Below are 14,567 nucleotides of genomic sequence, written 5' to 3'. Positions count from 1 at the left end.
AACTCTAGAACCTATCTTGGAATCTCTTGAGGCATTTTAATCACTTTGCATGATATTAAAATATGATTTGGGCATTCTTTCAATTGCGTTTAAGCCTTTCAAGCCCACCTATTGCATCATTTCCACTTGAACCCCTTTTGAGCCTAGAATTGAAAATCTTATGTATTTTCTTTTTGAAACCCTCATTAGACCCTAGCCTTTATAATTTGAAAAACCATGAACTACCTTACTCTTGAGATAAGTGATAAAAAATTTTTTGTATGCTAGTAGGGAAGTTTGTTTTAGTTGTTCAAGGAGGTGTTGTTATTGTAAATTTGGGTGTGAGGAATGGAAATGAAGTTTGAAATTCTACTAATTGTGCTCCTCAAAAAAAAAAAGAAAAAAAATATATAGAAATATACATGAAAAAAAAATTGCAATGAAAAAAAAAGAAGAGTTTCAATATCAATAAATTTGGAGTACAAGGAATGGTATTTGGGATAAGTTTGGGGGAAAGTATTTGGCTAGCAAGAATGGAATGGTTGGCTTCTCATTGTCATTTATCTCAAGTTCTTTGAATTCCATTTATCATTTCATTTCAATAAGCCCAAAACCTTTGGCCACGCTACAAGCTTACAAAGTCCCATTGATTTTGAATTATGTGAAGTGATCTTTTAGTGGAGAGAGAAGAAGAGTTTAGGCATATGAAGTCTTGATATTAAGCTTGTTCCATGCATATTGAGTTGTTACATTTTGACTTGATAGTTGCAGGAAAATCATTTTCTGGTCTCACACACACACATTTCTAAATTGTTGGAAAGCATGATCTTAATTTGTGAATTGGGCATTCCTTTATATTTCACTGCTATCCTCTTTAATATATATTTGGAGCAACTAGTGAGGATATTTTCATACATGCTTAGTAGATGAATAATTAGTCAATCTAGTTGTTTTATTACTTGTTTTACTCGAGGACGAGTAAAAATCTAAGTTTGGGGGTGTGTTAACCTCTAGAAGTTCATATTATTTCATCACATTTTCCTTAGATTCTAGTCCATTTTGGTTTAATTGTATATGTTTTTATTGCCCAATTTAGGAAAATGTGCATTTTGTTTTGGGCTTGTGTTCTTGGCTTTAATTTGATATTTTTAGCCTAATTTCATGTTATTTTGATTGAAGTTTTGATTAGAAGCATTTCTGGAGCTTTGTGGATGTTTTTGGAAGGCTTTTGGATGAAGAAATCAAGAGCAAAATGAATAATTTTCGTTAGCTGTAAAAACAGTGTAAAACTGCCAAAGTCGTCCCAAAGTCGTGACTTTCGTTCGCGACTTTCGCCGCTGTCAGAAAAATGCTGCGTTTCATTTATCAAAAATTGGTTGGCTAGGTACATATAAGCTGAGAGCTCGACCCAGAACGCATTCTTCAGACTTTTAGACACCTTTGGAGCTTGGTTGTACTAGGGTTTGGGCATTGGAAGAGTTGGGATCAAGAGATTGAAGCTTTGAAGACATTTGGAGCTCATTTTCTTCGGTTTTTCTATTCCTCTTCCCTTTCCTCTCTTGTAATCTGAAATGGGTCCACTTATTTTGTATATTTGTAGCTTGTGGATGATTATGAGTAGCTAAACCCTTTGTTCTAGGATTATTTAGAACCCTTGTATGGATTAACACCATATTTCTCCTCTCTTTTTGTGATTAATGATATATATGTGTTTATTTTACTCTTTCCTTAATGCTTCTACTTGATTGGCCACCATTTAGATGTTGGGTTCACTTAATTGATGCTTGAGAGGGCTAGGTTGAGTGTAGAACTTGGGTAAAATTGTGTAAGAACTTGATATTTGCATGTTGAATGGATGGTTTTGCTAGTAAGATAGAGATATACTTGCTAGCCTTGCATAGCCACATTAGGGTTGGTGTTTAAAATTGAGTTTTATTAATTGTAACAAGAGATTGGGCAATTAATTTAACTAAACACTTGTTCATGACTTGAGAGAGCTCGTCTAAGTATTTTTAGAACCCTAGGTTAGCACTTATTTTCATTAAAAGCATTTATGAGAGGAGGTAATTTTGGTGTTATGAAATGCAAGGGGGATAAATAATCCTAGGTCCTAAATTGTGTTGGAAGTTTGTGAATCACTCACTTTTCTTTATTTTCTAGTATTAGCTTTATAAGCAAAATTATTTTCACCTAACTTTGTGTAGCTCAACTTGATCAAATTTGCTTAGTCTTTTGCTTGATCATTGTTTTTGAATAAATCCTCGAGGGAACGATACTCTACTCATTTTATATTACTTGCTACGACCCGTGCACTTGCGGTGAGCAACAGTTACTTAGCAATAATCAACCAACCTTATATCCTCTTTATTTTTTTAGATCGAAATGTGGGCCATAACACTGATTAGGGCTCCGTCTGTGTGACTAGACTACCCAAGCTCACCAATCGTGAGGTGTGACCCGACTAAAGATCACAGGACTCACTCTCGAACCACGGCTTTCCCCATTCTTGAATCCTTAGGGTGTTTCATTCCCTAAGCTATTCTCCTCATTGAATCGGTAGAGATAGCTAGGTTATAGTCCCTCAACAAACTATGGGACAGTCCCTCGACAAATAGTGGGATAAGGCTATAGCCCCCGTACATCGGAGGGCAACCTAAATACCATATGAATTTTTATCTACTCCTAAATCCCTAAGCAAACTCTCGCAACTAATCATGCCATAATCAATACTCACTTGTTTTTACTTTTTTGCTTTTATTTACTCACTATTACAACAATCACATTGGGCTCATGACCTTGCACTACCCAAGTGTGTATTCTCATCATTTCCTTAAAATTCATTTCATTACTAACATACAAATATTTCTATACATCATCACATTTATTTTTCAAAAGTATAAGCATTTTGCATTTTCAAGATAAAAATAACTTTTTCACGCACTCAATGAAACTAATATATAGCTTTTACTTTAACAATCCATTTCATACATGAAACATTTAAAATTTGCATTCAACAATCAATTAACAATCCATCAACAATCAATTAACATACAGCTACCTAAAGTAGAGTTTTCCCTCCGTTACCTCAAACCTTTGAGAGGTTAAAGGTTTACCCCTCAATCAACTAGCTTTCAAGCTTGAAATTCCAATCAAATGGGTGATCAAGAGCCAAAACTACAATCAACTAAGTTGAATTTCTTCAACATAACAAACTCAAATATTTGAACCCTCAATCTCTATTCCTAAATTTCCCAACATTCACTCTACAAAATTTAATAATTACCATTAAATTTAATAATTACTTTAGCCCCCAATAGCATTAATGTGCTATTAAATCTCCATTAATGGCATCACAAACTTCCAACCACCCATAATAAATAAGATTTTTAGGTATTAATAGTGCCCAACAACCTAAGATACTAAAACTCATTATACTTGAGTTTAAATACTCAAATCTACCCCCATTAACACTATTTAAGTCAATAAATTTAGACACATAACCTATATAGATCGAAATCCCACTTTTACTATTAAACCTTAACCATAAACTCATAAACGTGGAAGAAATGGAGAGATTAATGAGTGTAATACTTACCTTGAATGTTTGTAGCCTTTAAAATATTCCCGAAGTCATCCCTAAGTAAACCTTAACAGAGCATTGGCGTGCTTCTTCTTTCTCTCTTTTCTCTTATCTCTACTTCTATCTCATTTATGTCTAATAAATTATAGAAAATTGTCATGCGCCACGGCGGACGCACAATGCACTGTGACGCATGGCACAAAGAGGTCCTCCTTCGCTCAAAAATGGTTGTGCACTATGGCTAATGATCTATGCATCGCGGTGTGTTGCACAGCAACTTCAACTCTTCCTTTTCTTCTCCTTTCGATGCTCAGGTGGCCCGCCTCGATACCAGACCCATAACTAGGGCTGAAATACTATCAAATATAACCATTAGACCTCTTTAGTCACACACCACTTCAACTTACTTAATTATTCTAATTAGGTTTAATTAATCAGAGAATTAAAATTCAAGATGTTACAAGAGATATGATGGACGTGTACACATGAATTTGATTTAGTTAGTTAAATATTAAAATCAATTAGTTAGTTAGAGGAGATATATTCATGGATCAGTTTATACAAAGCATTGTGATAATATATTTGTTTTGTGGATAACAAAAAAAATCACCTCTAATTGATTGTGTGAATAGGCCATATTCCAGAGTATTCAAAAACCTCATCCATAATTTATGCAAATTGTATTTTTCATGGCCATTAGGTAAATTTACTCATTTTACTTTTACTAACATGCTTATCCTAAAATTTTAAAGTCATTGTATAAGTATTAGTACATCTAATATATTGGAAACACGCAGCATTTAATTGATTGCATCAATTGAGGTGAACATCAGTTGGATTGTTCCAAGCAACCCATTTTTTAAAAAAATGATAATAAAATTTCTCTAAATTATATAAACGATAATTTGATCTCTCAAAATGATATAATTGTGTTGAAGTCTCTAGAAACTTTTCTGTCATTAATGAATTAATATAAATAATCAAATTGCTCTTGATTCATTACATTGTTGAAGTATAGCAAATAATAAATGATGAGGACAAGTTTTGTTTAAATAATTACAACTTTTCTTCTTAAAATTATAAGTTTGCATTTTAAATTCTTGATATTCCCAAAGTGTTGCAAATAACAAGTACCAATTATAAGTTTTATTTAAATAATTATAACTTTTTTTCTTAAAATCACAAGAATGTAATAGAATATCACAAGTTTCCATTTCAAATTCTTGATATTCCTAAAGTATTGCAAATAACAAGTGCCAATCATAAATTTTATTTAAATAATCAAAACTTTTTTTAAATTGCAAGAATGCAACCAAAAATCACAAATTCACTTGTTGACAAGAATATTTGTTACACTTTTCGAATATCAAGAATTAGACATGCAAACTTGTGATTTTTTGTTGCATTCTTGCGATTTTAAGAATGATAGTTGTGATTATTTAAACAAAACTTGTGATTGGCACTTGTTATTTGCTACACTTTAGCAATATATTCATTAATTCATTTAGATTAATTCATTAATGACAATTAAATTTTTAAAGACTTCAATGTGATTATGTTTTGTTTTGAGTGAAAAATGATTCAATAAATTAAAGGAAAGTACTAAAGGGAATCTGGTTTACAAATACTAGATCTCAGTGTGCTCAAAATACATTAAAATGGTAAAACCCAAGCAGTTAAGTGGGAATAGGAAATATGAAGGGTTCCTTAAAGTTGATAGTGTGATTAGTAGGGGTGATGACTTTATTAACCAGATTGACTACATTGAAGCATTCATTGTTAAAGATGCATTGATTTCTTGTATGCCAAAACTTCCAACACATAAGTCCAAAAGTTGTGAGCCATGTCAAGAAGGTGTTGTGAGGATGAAGGTTGAGGATCAGCCAGTCATACATTTGCATGGTAATAAGCTTAGGGAGTTCATAGTCATAGACAATGAGATTCCACCAATTTGATGCAAAGGGGTATCAACAAAGAACATAGTCAAGATCTTCAATCGATCAATTACAAGCGGTATCATGGATCATATGTCTCATGTGCCTTTCCCTATTGGTGAGTAGTTTATTCCTCAAAGCTAGCCATAAAAAGGTACGAACTCATTAGGCTCCCTTCCATTTCCAAGCTACGTTCTATCCAACATTCTCTTCATCCCATTGATTAGAAGCTAGTAATTGGTATGTAGAGGAAACAATACAAGTTCTAGAACTAGTGGGGCTCCAATAGCAGTTGGGTTGATTAGGATCAATATGGATAGGGTTCACAGTATTAATTTCTTGAAGAATCTCCTGTAGAAGGAGATGTTAGAATGAATTCCAGTTCCAGGATCCATTCAATCTCAAGTAATTTGAGATAGGCTTGTCTAAATTAGTAGACGATAAAGGTTCAAAGGTAAGGCAATGCAAAGGCCCTAAATCTCCAACCCAGTAATCTCTCCAAAACTTGAGGTCATTCACAGTAGAAGGGACCCATTTCAAGCCTAAGTCAATGTTATCCTATATGTTAGTCAGGCTTCGCCAAAGATAAGAGTATGATCTTTTCCTTTTCTTGATTGTTGCCCTATCTTTCCAGTTATACTTTACTTTAATTATTTTAACCTAAAAGAGATTTGGTTGTGAGGTAATAGAGAATGCAAGTTTTATAAGAAAAACATTATTGAGAGTTTCAAGATCTTTAAGCCCACAACCTCCATCTTCCTTTAGTTGACAAAGTTTTTTCCAATTAACAAGGTGAATTGCCCTATGTTATGTAGTAATACCCCAAATAAAGTCTCTTATTAAGGTGGCAATTTTAAAGTAGGTTGAGTGGGTGATCTTGGTTGATTGCATTGCATACATAGGAATAGTTGAGAGGATAGATTGGGTGAGTGTAATGCAACCAGCAAGGGACAAAGATTTGGCTTTCCATCTAAACAATTTCCTTTAAATCTTTTCCTCTAAATAACTATAAGTGTCTTTTGTGACTCTACCATGTAATAAAAGGAACTGCCAAGTATTTACCTAGGTTATCAATATGTTGAAAACCTAGCCTAGTACATAACAGAGCTATATCCCTAGTTGAAACATTTTTAGAAAAGAAGACCTTTGTTTTTGCTTGGTTGACCTGATGTCCTGTAGCTTGGCAAAAGTTATTCATAATACACTTGATGATGTTAACCTGTTGGAGAGTAGTAGTATTAAAAAGGACTAAATTATCAACAAAAAATAAATGAGAAAGGGGAATACCTTGCCTTCCCATCTTGATGGGTTGCCAAGTTCCTTCAACCATTGCATTGTTGATTGTTTGCCAGAGCCTTTCCATGCACAAAACAAAGATATAAGGAGACAGAGGGTCACCTTGATAGATGCCCTGAGCTGATTAGAAAGGGGTGGAGGGTTTTCATTCCAAATGATTTGCATAGTAGTGGATATGACACAGCGTATTATAACTTTTATTAGTCTATCTGGGATACCAACATCGGTTGGAGCGTCTTCAATAAAGTCCCAATGCAATCGATCAAAAGCTTTTTCCATATCAACTTTAATAGCCATCCATCCTTGCTTGTCCTTCTTCCTCCTTATAAAATGTATGACTTCCTGGGCAATAATTACATTCTCAGTAATGTTTCTACTATGGATGAAGCTAGTCTAGCAGGGTGAAGTAAACATGGGGCATAAATTCTTTGAAACAATTGGCGATGATTTTGGTGATAGTTTTGTTGACCACATTACATAAGTTGATAGGCCAGAATTCCTTGATGGATTGAGGTTGCTTTAACTAATTAGGGATAATTTTGTAGACCACATTGTTATTATGTTATTTTGAGAGATTAAAATTGTTATTTATATCATTCGGAGGAATTTTATTATTGTTTTCCTTTTTTTAAAATTTGATCTAAACAATCCATTTCATTAACTCAGTGATACACTATAATATAATATGGTATAGAAAAAATTAATCATTTAGTTCTTGTAGTTTTAACTTCCTATAACTCAGTTCCCGAACTTTAACTCGTTATAACTCAATTTTTAAATTTTTAACTTAGTTGTAAATTAATTCTTGAACTTTGCCTCTTGCTTAGTCCTTGAAGTTTTAACCTCTTAAATATTGATCCATTTATTTTAAGAAATAAAATTACAAATATTAGTAATAAATTTTAAAATATTTTTAATCTCTATAATTTTATTTTTTAAAATATAGAGATTAATATTTAAGATATTAAAATTTTAGAGATTAAATTATAAGAGACAATGTTTAGGAATTTATTTATAATCGAATCAAAACTTAAGGATTGAGTTATAATGAATTAAAGTTGAGGAACTGAATTAAAATTAGGTCAAAACTATAAGAATCAAATCATTAATTTTCCTTATAATATAATATAATACAGGATCGAAATATTTAAATATGGGGTTTTGATCCAACATGCCCAAATTTTTTGTTGTTAAAAAAGAAATATTTAAACACGCATCACTTATGTATACAGTATACGCGCTAATTTCGACAAAAACACATGCGAATGATCTACATAACAAGGATGAACAAATTAGCTAAAGAACTAAAGTCGCGGAGAGAGTGAAAAAATGAACGCGGTGCAATGTTATAGCAAACTCGTGGGTTTTAATTTAAGTAATTAATTAATAATTAATAATAACTAAAAACGGAAAACAAACGGGAATAGAAGTTGTAGAGTCAGTCGATGGAAAGTCGCTCTCGCTTAGGCAGCGTTAGCGAAGACTTTAGGACTGACTCACATATAACCGACATATAATTCTCTGCTTATCGATCACTCGCATTAGCATTAGAAATAATAAATCACAGAATACATATCTTATATATTTGTGACTGTGAATACTTTTTCGGTATAAAGTTACATGTACACACACCCCACGCGTCCTGTACGATTTTCGGGTAGTATTCTGATTCGAAGCTAGAACTACATTTTCTGGTACCACGCCTGCTTTCCTACCCACCACCCTTGCATCTCTTCTCATAAAAGCCTCTGAGATATTCCAGAACTGTTAGCGTGAATTTTGAAGCTTTCGCCTAGCCTAGCCCTGCCGTTCTGTAGTCTCTAGCCGTCAACAATTAGCCTAAGAAGAACGATTTCTGGAAACAGGTTTGTAATTTCTCATTATGTTCTGTCCTTGTATCGCGTTCGTAGATGTTGTGCCGCGCTTTCTCTATTAAAAAATGTTTGACATAATAATGATAATAATAATATTAAAGGGTACACGTCTTTACTTTTACATTGTTGTAGGCTCTCCCCATGGCTACAAATTCATACCAAATTGATTTAAATGCTGACGCTGTTTTGTTTGATCAAGAAGATGAGACTTTTGGGTCTAAATCAATAGAACACGTCAACGCCGGAATATCGGGGCTCGAAACCCTAACCGAGCATGTTAACGATAAGTTTCAGGTTCAAAATCACATGGTTTGCCAGGCTGGGGATGATGGAGCAGCCAATGGATCGGTGGAGCCACCATGTGAGTCGTATTTGGGTGGAAAAGAGGGTTTTGATCAAGGTACTAAATTTGTTGATCGAGCTAATGTCTCTGGGGTAGGAACGGAACTTCTTAATGTGGGTTGTGACGTGGATGCAAGCAACTTTCCGAGTGGATTGCTGAAGAACGAAGATGAGGAACACATAACTGAATGTTTAAACGATACCCGAGTTTTATATGGAGGTACCCAAACCGATGAAAGTTTAGTTATTGGATTAAGTTGTGGTGCTGCGGATGTGACAGAGGTTACTAAAAATGCTCCGTCGAGCATAGAACTTGAACTAAATAAAATCGCTATTGGACATAAGAATATGACGGAGTGCCGAAAGGAGGACAAATATGCTAATGGAGCTTCTAGCAACGAAGAGGGTATGCAGTGTCTTAATGAGAAAACAAACAAGGGAGCTAGTAGTATGAATTTAAGAGGATTTGTGGGGCATGGAAGTGAGATTAAAGCTGCTGCTGATATTCTTTACAAGCATGGCCTTGAAGATTGTTATGCCAGAGGACTCACAGAATCTACCCGTGAGTTTCAGGATCTGATTCCAGATATAGAAGTCCAGGATGTCAGTGCCATAGAATCTTTGCCCAGTAAAGATCCCGTTTCAGGCAATCATCTTTATGAACAAGAAACTTCTCATTGTTCAAAACAGCCAGCCCTCAATGTTCATGAACAAGCAGAGGCGATGCAGAGCCAAACCACAGACACCATAGTTGAAGAAGCAGGGCCTTTCAATAATATTCAGAATGAGTTTCAAGGCATTAATCTTTTTGTAGACCTTAATTCATGCTGGAATTCCAAGAGTGTTGATGCAGATAGGAAGTCAGTGTCTTCAGAGCTGAATCTCCAAGTATCTGATTTAGTATGGGGAAAGGTGAGGGGCCATCCTTGGTGGCCTGGTCAGATCTTTGATCCCTCATCTGCGTCAGAAAATGCAAAGAAGCACCTTAAGATAGATTGTTACTTGATAGCATATTTTGGGGATCAAACATTTGCTTGGAACGAATCATCTAAGATAAAGCAATTTCAAATGCATTTCTCGCAAATGGAGAAGCAGAGCAAGTCGGAAATTTTCCATAATGCTGTAGATTGTGCCTTAGGTGAGGTCTCCAGACGGGTTGAATTTGGCCTAACCTGCCAATGCATTCCTGAAGAAGTTTCCAAAAAGCTCAAAACTCAGGTATTTTATAATGCTGGAATCCAGGATCAATCAAGTAGAATAGATGGAGGAGACAGGTTTCTCAATGCAATCGCTTTTGAACCAAAGAAACTTGTCAATATTGTTAAATCATTAGCCAAGTTGCCGTTTATTGAATTTGATAGATTGGATTTTGTTATAGCATGTGCTCAATTGTTGACTTTCTATCGGGCAAAGGGTTATTCTCAGTTACCACAGTTCACAATGCTTGATGGGTTAATTGAGGATGATATGGACATTCTTTTCACAGGGGAGAAGAAGCAATATGATAATCAAACTGACAGTCGAGGAGATCCAAAAGCCCATCTTGGCTTTTCTCACAAGCGGAAGCATATCTCTATAGATAGCACACAATCCAGGAAAAAGCATAAGTGCTTGTCGGATTTGATGTTGGAGGATAAGTTTTGTATTCCAAATGGTGAGAATGTATCAGAAAGAAATGCTGCTGGCCCTGGGTCGATTTCAGTCTCCTCAGCCAAGAAACGCAAGGCAATCCAGGATGCTTCTAGTGATTATTCCCGTAAGTCCCAAAGCAAAGGGCTCTTTCAGTTGTAGTGTATTTATGTGGATGAGATGTTGCCACAACTTTATCTCGCTGCCCAATATCCATTCAGAGAAACCCACAAAAGTGTCATTTTAAATTTCTTTTCTGAATTCAGAAATTTTATTATGCCAAATGATTCTGCTTCTCTAGAGCAAGGTATGTCCTTAGAGCAAATGCATGCTGAAGAGACTGGAGTAAGCTCAATGTAAGCAGTAGTTTATGTGACATTGCAATGGAGCCTTCCAATGATTCATATTGGACTGACAGAATAGTTGAGAGTGTTCCAGAAGAACAATCATTATTAAAGAATCAGAATGAAAGAGAGGAGTTTCTGCCAATTGCCAGGGGCGCTCCCTCTGTCATGCCACAAGAAACTGCTGAGGAACATTTGGATGGGAATTCTGACAAGGACTTCTGCCCAGTGGTACTGATTCTCCTTGACTGTCATTTTTTTGCCGCTTTGGACCGTTGATTGAATCACAGACTGAACTGCTGAAGAAGAGTAACCGTGCCAGAGTGGTTTTCAAAAGACGATCTGATGCAGAAAATGCTTTTAGTAATGCTGGTAAATATAGCATATTTGGACCTTCACTTATTAGTTACAGCCGCAAGATCATGCCTTCTATGGCCGAAAGAGTTACTGAATGCAAAGGAAAGCAACAAGTTCTGTAGATGGCTCTGCTGTCTGATCCCTTGGCATGATCCTTCAACCTCATATAGGATGTTAGTTTTTGGTGTTGTAATGTAAATATCCGCATTAGCATAGCTAGCTTGCAAATACGCATCATTGCGTAGCTGAATAGGTAACATTTAGAAGTCTTTTGGGAAAGGATCGTGTCAATATGAAGGAGGGTATATATTTTTTGGACTGGTACGAGGGAAGTGTTAATCTTCAACTGAAATTACTCTCAATCAGGATTTTCTTGAAAATGCGTGCATATTTATGAACGTCATTTTTAGTTTCGCCATTCTAAATATAAAAGCTTCTCGTTACTGTATTTTGTTAGTTATGGAATTTTTTTTCCCTTTCAATAGAAGCTAGGCCTCCATCTGATATTTTATGGACATGGGGAAATTCCATTTCCTAAAGGTTTATGCGCTTTCAAGTCATGATATAGGCATTCTTGATATATGTTCAACCGAAAATAGGGATGCAACTGAAGCGTGGAAGAAAGCACTAGTGCTTGCGAGTCCGGTGGCTAATTAAAAATACACGTCTGACTAGCGGTCAAAATTCAGACTCGCAAGTGGTTTCAATGTACGACTATCAATTAGGACCGATATTTTACAATTTGCTGCAAGAAACTCCAGTTGCAAAATGGATTGGCTGTTTTCGGGGTCGGCAACAATTGCAGAAGCAAATTAAGCCAACTTGCTACCGGCCGAGGATTATGCACAAGAGACCAAGAGTAAGTTTTGTGAAGCTCGATATTCATTTTTGGACTCCCCTATCCCGTACAAGATCAAGACCGTAGAAATGCTTTCTACATATCATTTGTGAAGCTAGATATTAATTTTTGGACTTCCTATATCTTGTACAAGATCAATACCGTAGAAGTGTTTTCCAAGCATTATCATGAACTCCTCAACCAGAAGTCAATGACTTCTGTACAAAACGTATTCGATATTTATTTTCCTTGTATTCAACGCCGAGCATCCATTTTCCATGATTCATGCTCAAAGAAACCAAAATCAGAATTGTCTGATTTAGTTGAGTAGCACAAACTAGGCCGGCAACTATTAAAAAACACAACTAAAATCTAACTATGAGCGGTTGGGGGGAAGTAAACACATGCAATCCAAATAAAAGAATTAGTTTGGGACCACAATTTAACATAGTTTGGTAAATTACCTAAGAGGAATACAAAAATTGACCATGCAACCCTCTCATTTTTTGACCGGAAAAAGTAAAATTCAAAACTTTGATAACTATCACAAGCCGTCCCATAAATTTAAGACCTCGGCTTCTCTTTCTTCTCCTTGAAGAGTGCCAGAAGGGAAACACCAGAGACCTTCACAACCTTGAACCTAACCCCAGGAATATCACCGACGGCATGACCTTTTCGCCCAAATCCAGCTATCAACACTTCATCCTACAAACACGTACACACCCCATTAACATCATAAATATGAAAACCATATAACCAGAAACATATGAAGAATATCTCAACACAATCTCAAATGTCAGTGCAGGAAGGATCTGTAGAAAATAACTGCGGCCATCTAAGGAGGAACACTTACATTCTCTTCTATAAAGTTTAAGCAACCATCGTTTGGGACAAATGCAGCAATCTTCTTGCCATTTTTAATGAGCTGAACCCTGGCACATTTACGAATGGCAGAGTTGGGCTGCTTAGCCTCAATCCCTCTGCAGGTAAAATATCATATTAATTCCTTGCATTAATTACTCCAATCAAAGAAAACTGGAGTAAAATATATGACAAACAATCTTACATCTTTTCAAGAACAATACCCTTTGCATGGGATGAGCCAGCAAAAGGCTTCTTCCACTCATTTCCAAGGTGAGACTTTTTGTATGCCTTGTCAGCCCACCTTTGCCTCCTGCGGTGGGATCTCAGCTTGCGGGCAGCTCCCATACCTCGAGTCTTCCTGTAACAGCAGGAAACCATGTAAGAAGACTTAACATGCCAAATCTGACGTTCTAATTGAGATTAAAATAGAAAATTCATAATCATTGTGATGGCATGCAATTCTGCTCAACGAATGACAGAGTTCAAAGATTGCAGAATAATGAAGACAGTCACCCATGTAAAAAGCTAAGCTTGGAAGTCTATTCAATAACAAATCTTTAAAACTATAATAATAAAATTGTTGAAATGAAATCTACATTACATACTCTTCACAAGTGACATGTGGCTGGGTCCTAAATTTATAGAGCCATATGGCAGACGGTTAAAGATCGTACTTCTCAGATTTCACAATAATGCCACTCTGATACTAAGAACACTAAATTCTCAAAACAACACGCAAATTTAGAAAAGATAAACAATTTATGCGCTGTAGTTACAGTACTGGACTCAAATAAGTATAATATTGCATGTTCTCAAGAAAAATTGTACATATTCATGTGAAGATAAATATTTACGAAATAGTAGGATGCATCCCAACAAAAATCGAAGATCACAAACACATAACAGAACCAATAAATTGCAGTAAGAACCATTTTCAGATACTTGGTCTATTTTAGCATCAAAACACTGAAGAGACCAAGCATTTTACGTCTTTTCTTTTACTTTCTTTTTGGTGTAAAAGTCTAAATCACCAATAAATACATATACACGACAGACGAGAACACGGAGCGAAACAAAAGCAGCGAGACCGGAATCTAAATGTAGAGGTCCTCACCCCATATTGACAGTGAGTTAGTTCCTTTGCGCTCGCTGTCTGTGTTGAGGAAAATTGGGGACGATGATGCAGCTGCCGCAGCGTAAAACCCTAACTCATCCAAAAGGGCAGATTTATATAGGAGGAGAGCAAGGAGACTCTCGGCTATCGGGCCATCAGATCTGGGCTTATGACTCTCAAGTGTCCATTTAAATATAGAGGCAATTATTTAAAAATTTTTAACACGAATTTATGATTTAAAAAAAATTAACACGAACTTAAAATTGTATTATATTAATCATGGGCTCTGTTATTTTTCCATTTTTTTTCTCTCATTTATCTTTCTTTAGTGTCATTCGTTTGTATTAGTATTCTATAAGTTTTTTTTTACCAATTAATAATTTTTAATTTTTTAAAGTTAATAGTTATTATATTTG

The 14,567-nt window shown here is 35.4% G+C and overlaps 2 protein-coding genes across 2 annotated transcripts; one reads left to right on the top strand and one right to left on the bottom strand.

The window, feature by feature from the left end:
• Positions 1-8,394: 8,394 nt before the first annotated feature.
• On the top strand, positions 8,395-11,783 carry LOC129305980 (PWWP domain-containing protein 5). Its single transcript, XM_054946234.1, is given in 4 exon segments — positions 8,395-8,654; positions 8,796-10,986; positions 10,989-11,195; positions 11,198-11,783. Coding segments are annotated over 3 exon segments (2,649 nt in total). The 5' UTR covers positions 8,395-8,654; positions 8,796-8,804; the 3' UTR covers positions 11,458-11,783.
• A 783-nt stretch (positions 11,784-12,566) lies between these two features.
• LOC129305979 (40S ribosomal protein S23) lies at positions 12,567-14,312 on the bottom strand. Its single transcript, XM_054946232.1, has 4 exons — positions 14,152-14,312; positions 13,240-13,395; positions 13,027-13,153; positions 12,567-12,878 (listed from the first exon to the last, which is right to left on the bottom strand). Exons 1-4 carry the CDS (start codon positions 14,154-14,156, stop codon positions 12,738-12,740), a joined length of 429 nt encoding a protein of 142 aa, XP_054802207.1. The 5' UTR covers positions 14,157-14,312; the 3' UTR covers positions 12,567-12,737.
• Positions 14,313-14,567: the final 255 nt, after the last annotated feature.

The sequence above is a fragment of the Prosopis cineraria genome, unplaced genomic scaffold (genome assembly GCF_029017545.1).
Source record: "Prosopis cineraria cultivar Desert tree isolate PC_DT_omini unplaced genomic scaffold, ASM2901754v1 PC3, whole genome shotgun sequence".
NCBI lineage: Eukaryota > Viridiplantae > Streptophyta > Magnoliopsida > Fabales > Fabaceae > Prosopis > Prosopis cineraria.
This window is presented reverse-complemented; position numbering and strand designations above follow the sequence as displayed.

Excerpts from the sequence above, each read along its gene's own strand:
- LOC129305979 (XM_054946232.1), bottom strand. Across the intron at positions 13,154-13,239 it reads GGTATTGTTCTTGAAAAGAT|AGGGATTGAGGCTAAGCAGC; the intron begins GTAAGATTGTTT and ends TTTTACCTGCAG. Across the intron at positions 12,879-13,026 it reads TAAACTTTATAGAAGAGAAT|GATGAAGTGTTGATAGCTGG; the intron begins GTAAGTGTTCCT and ends ACGTGTTTGTAG.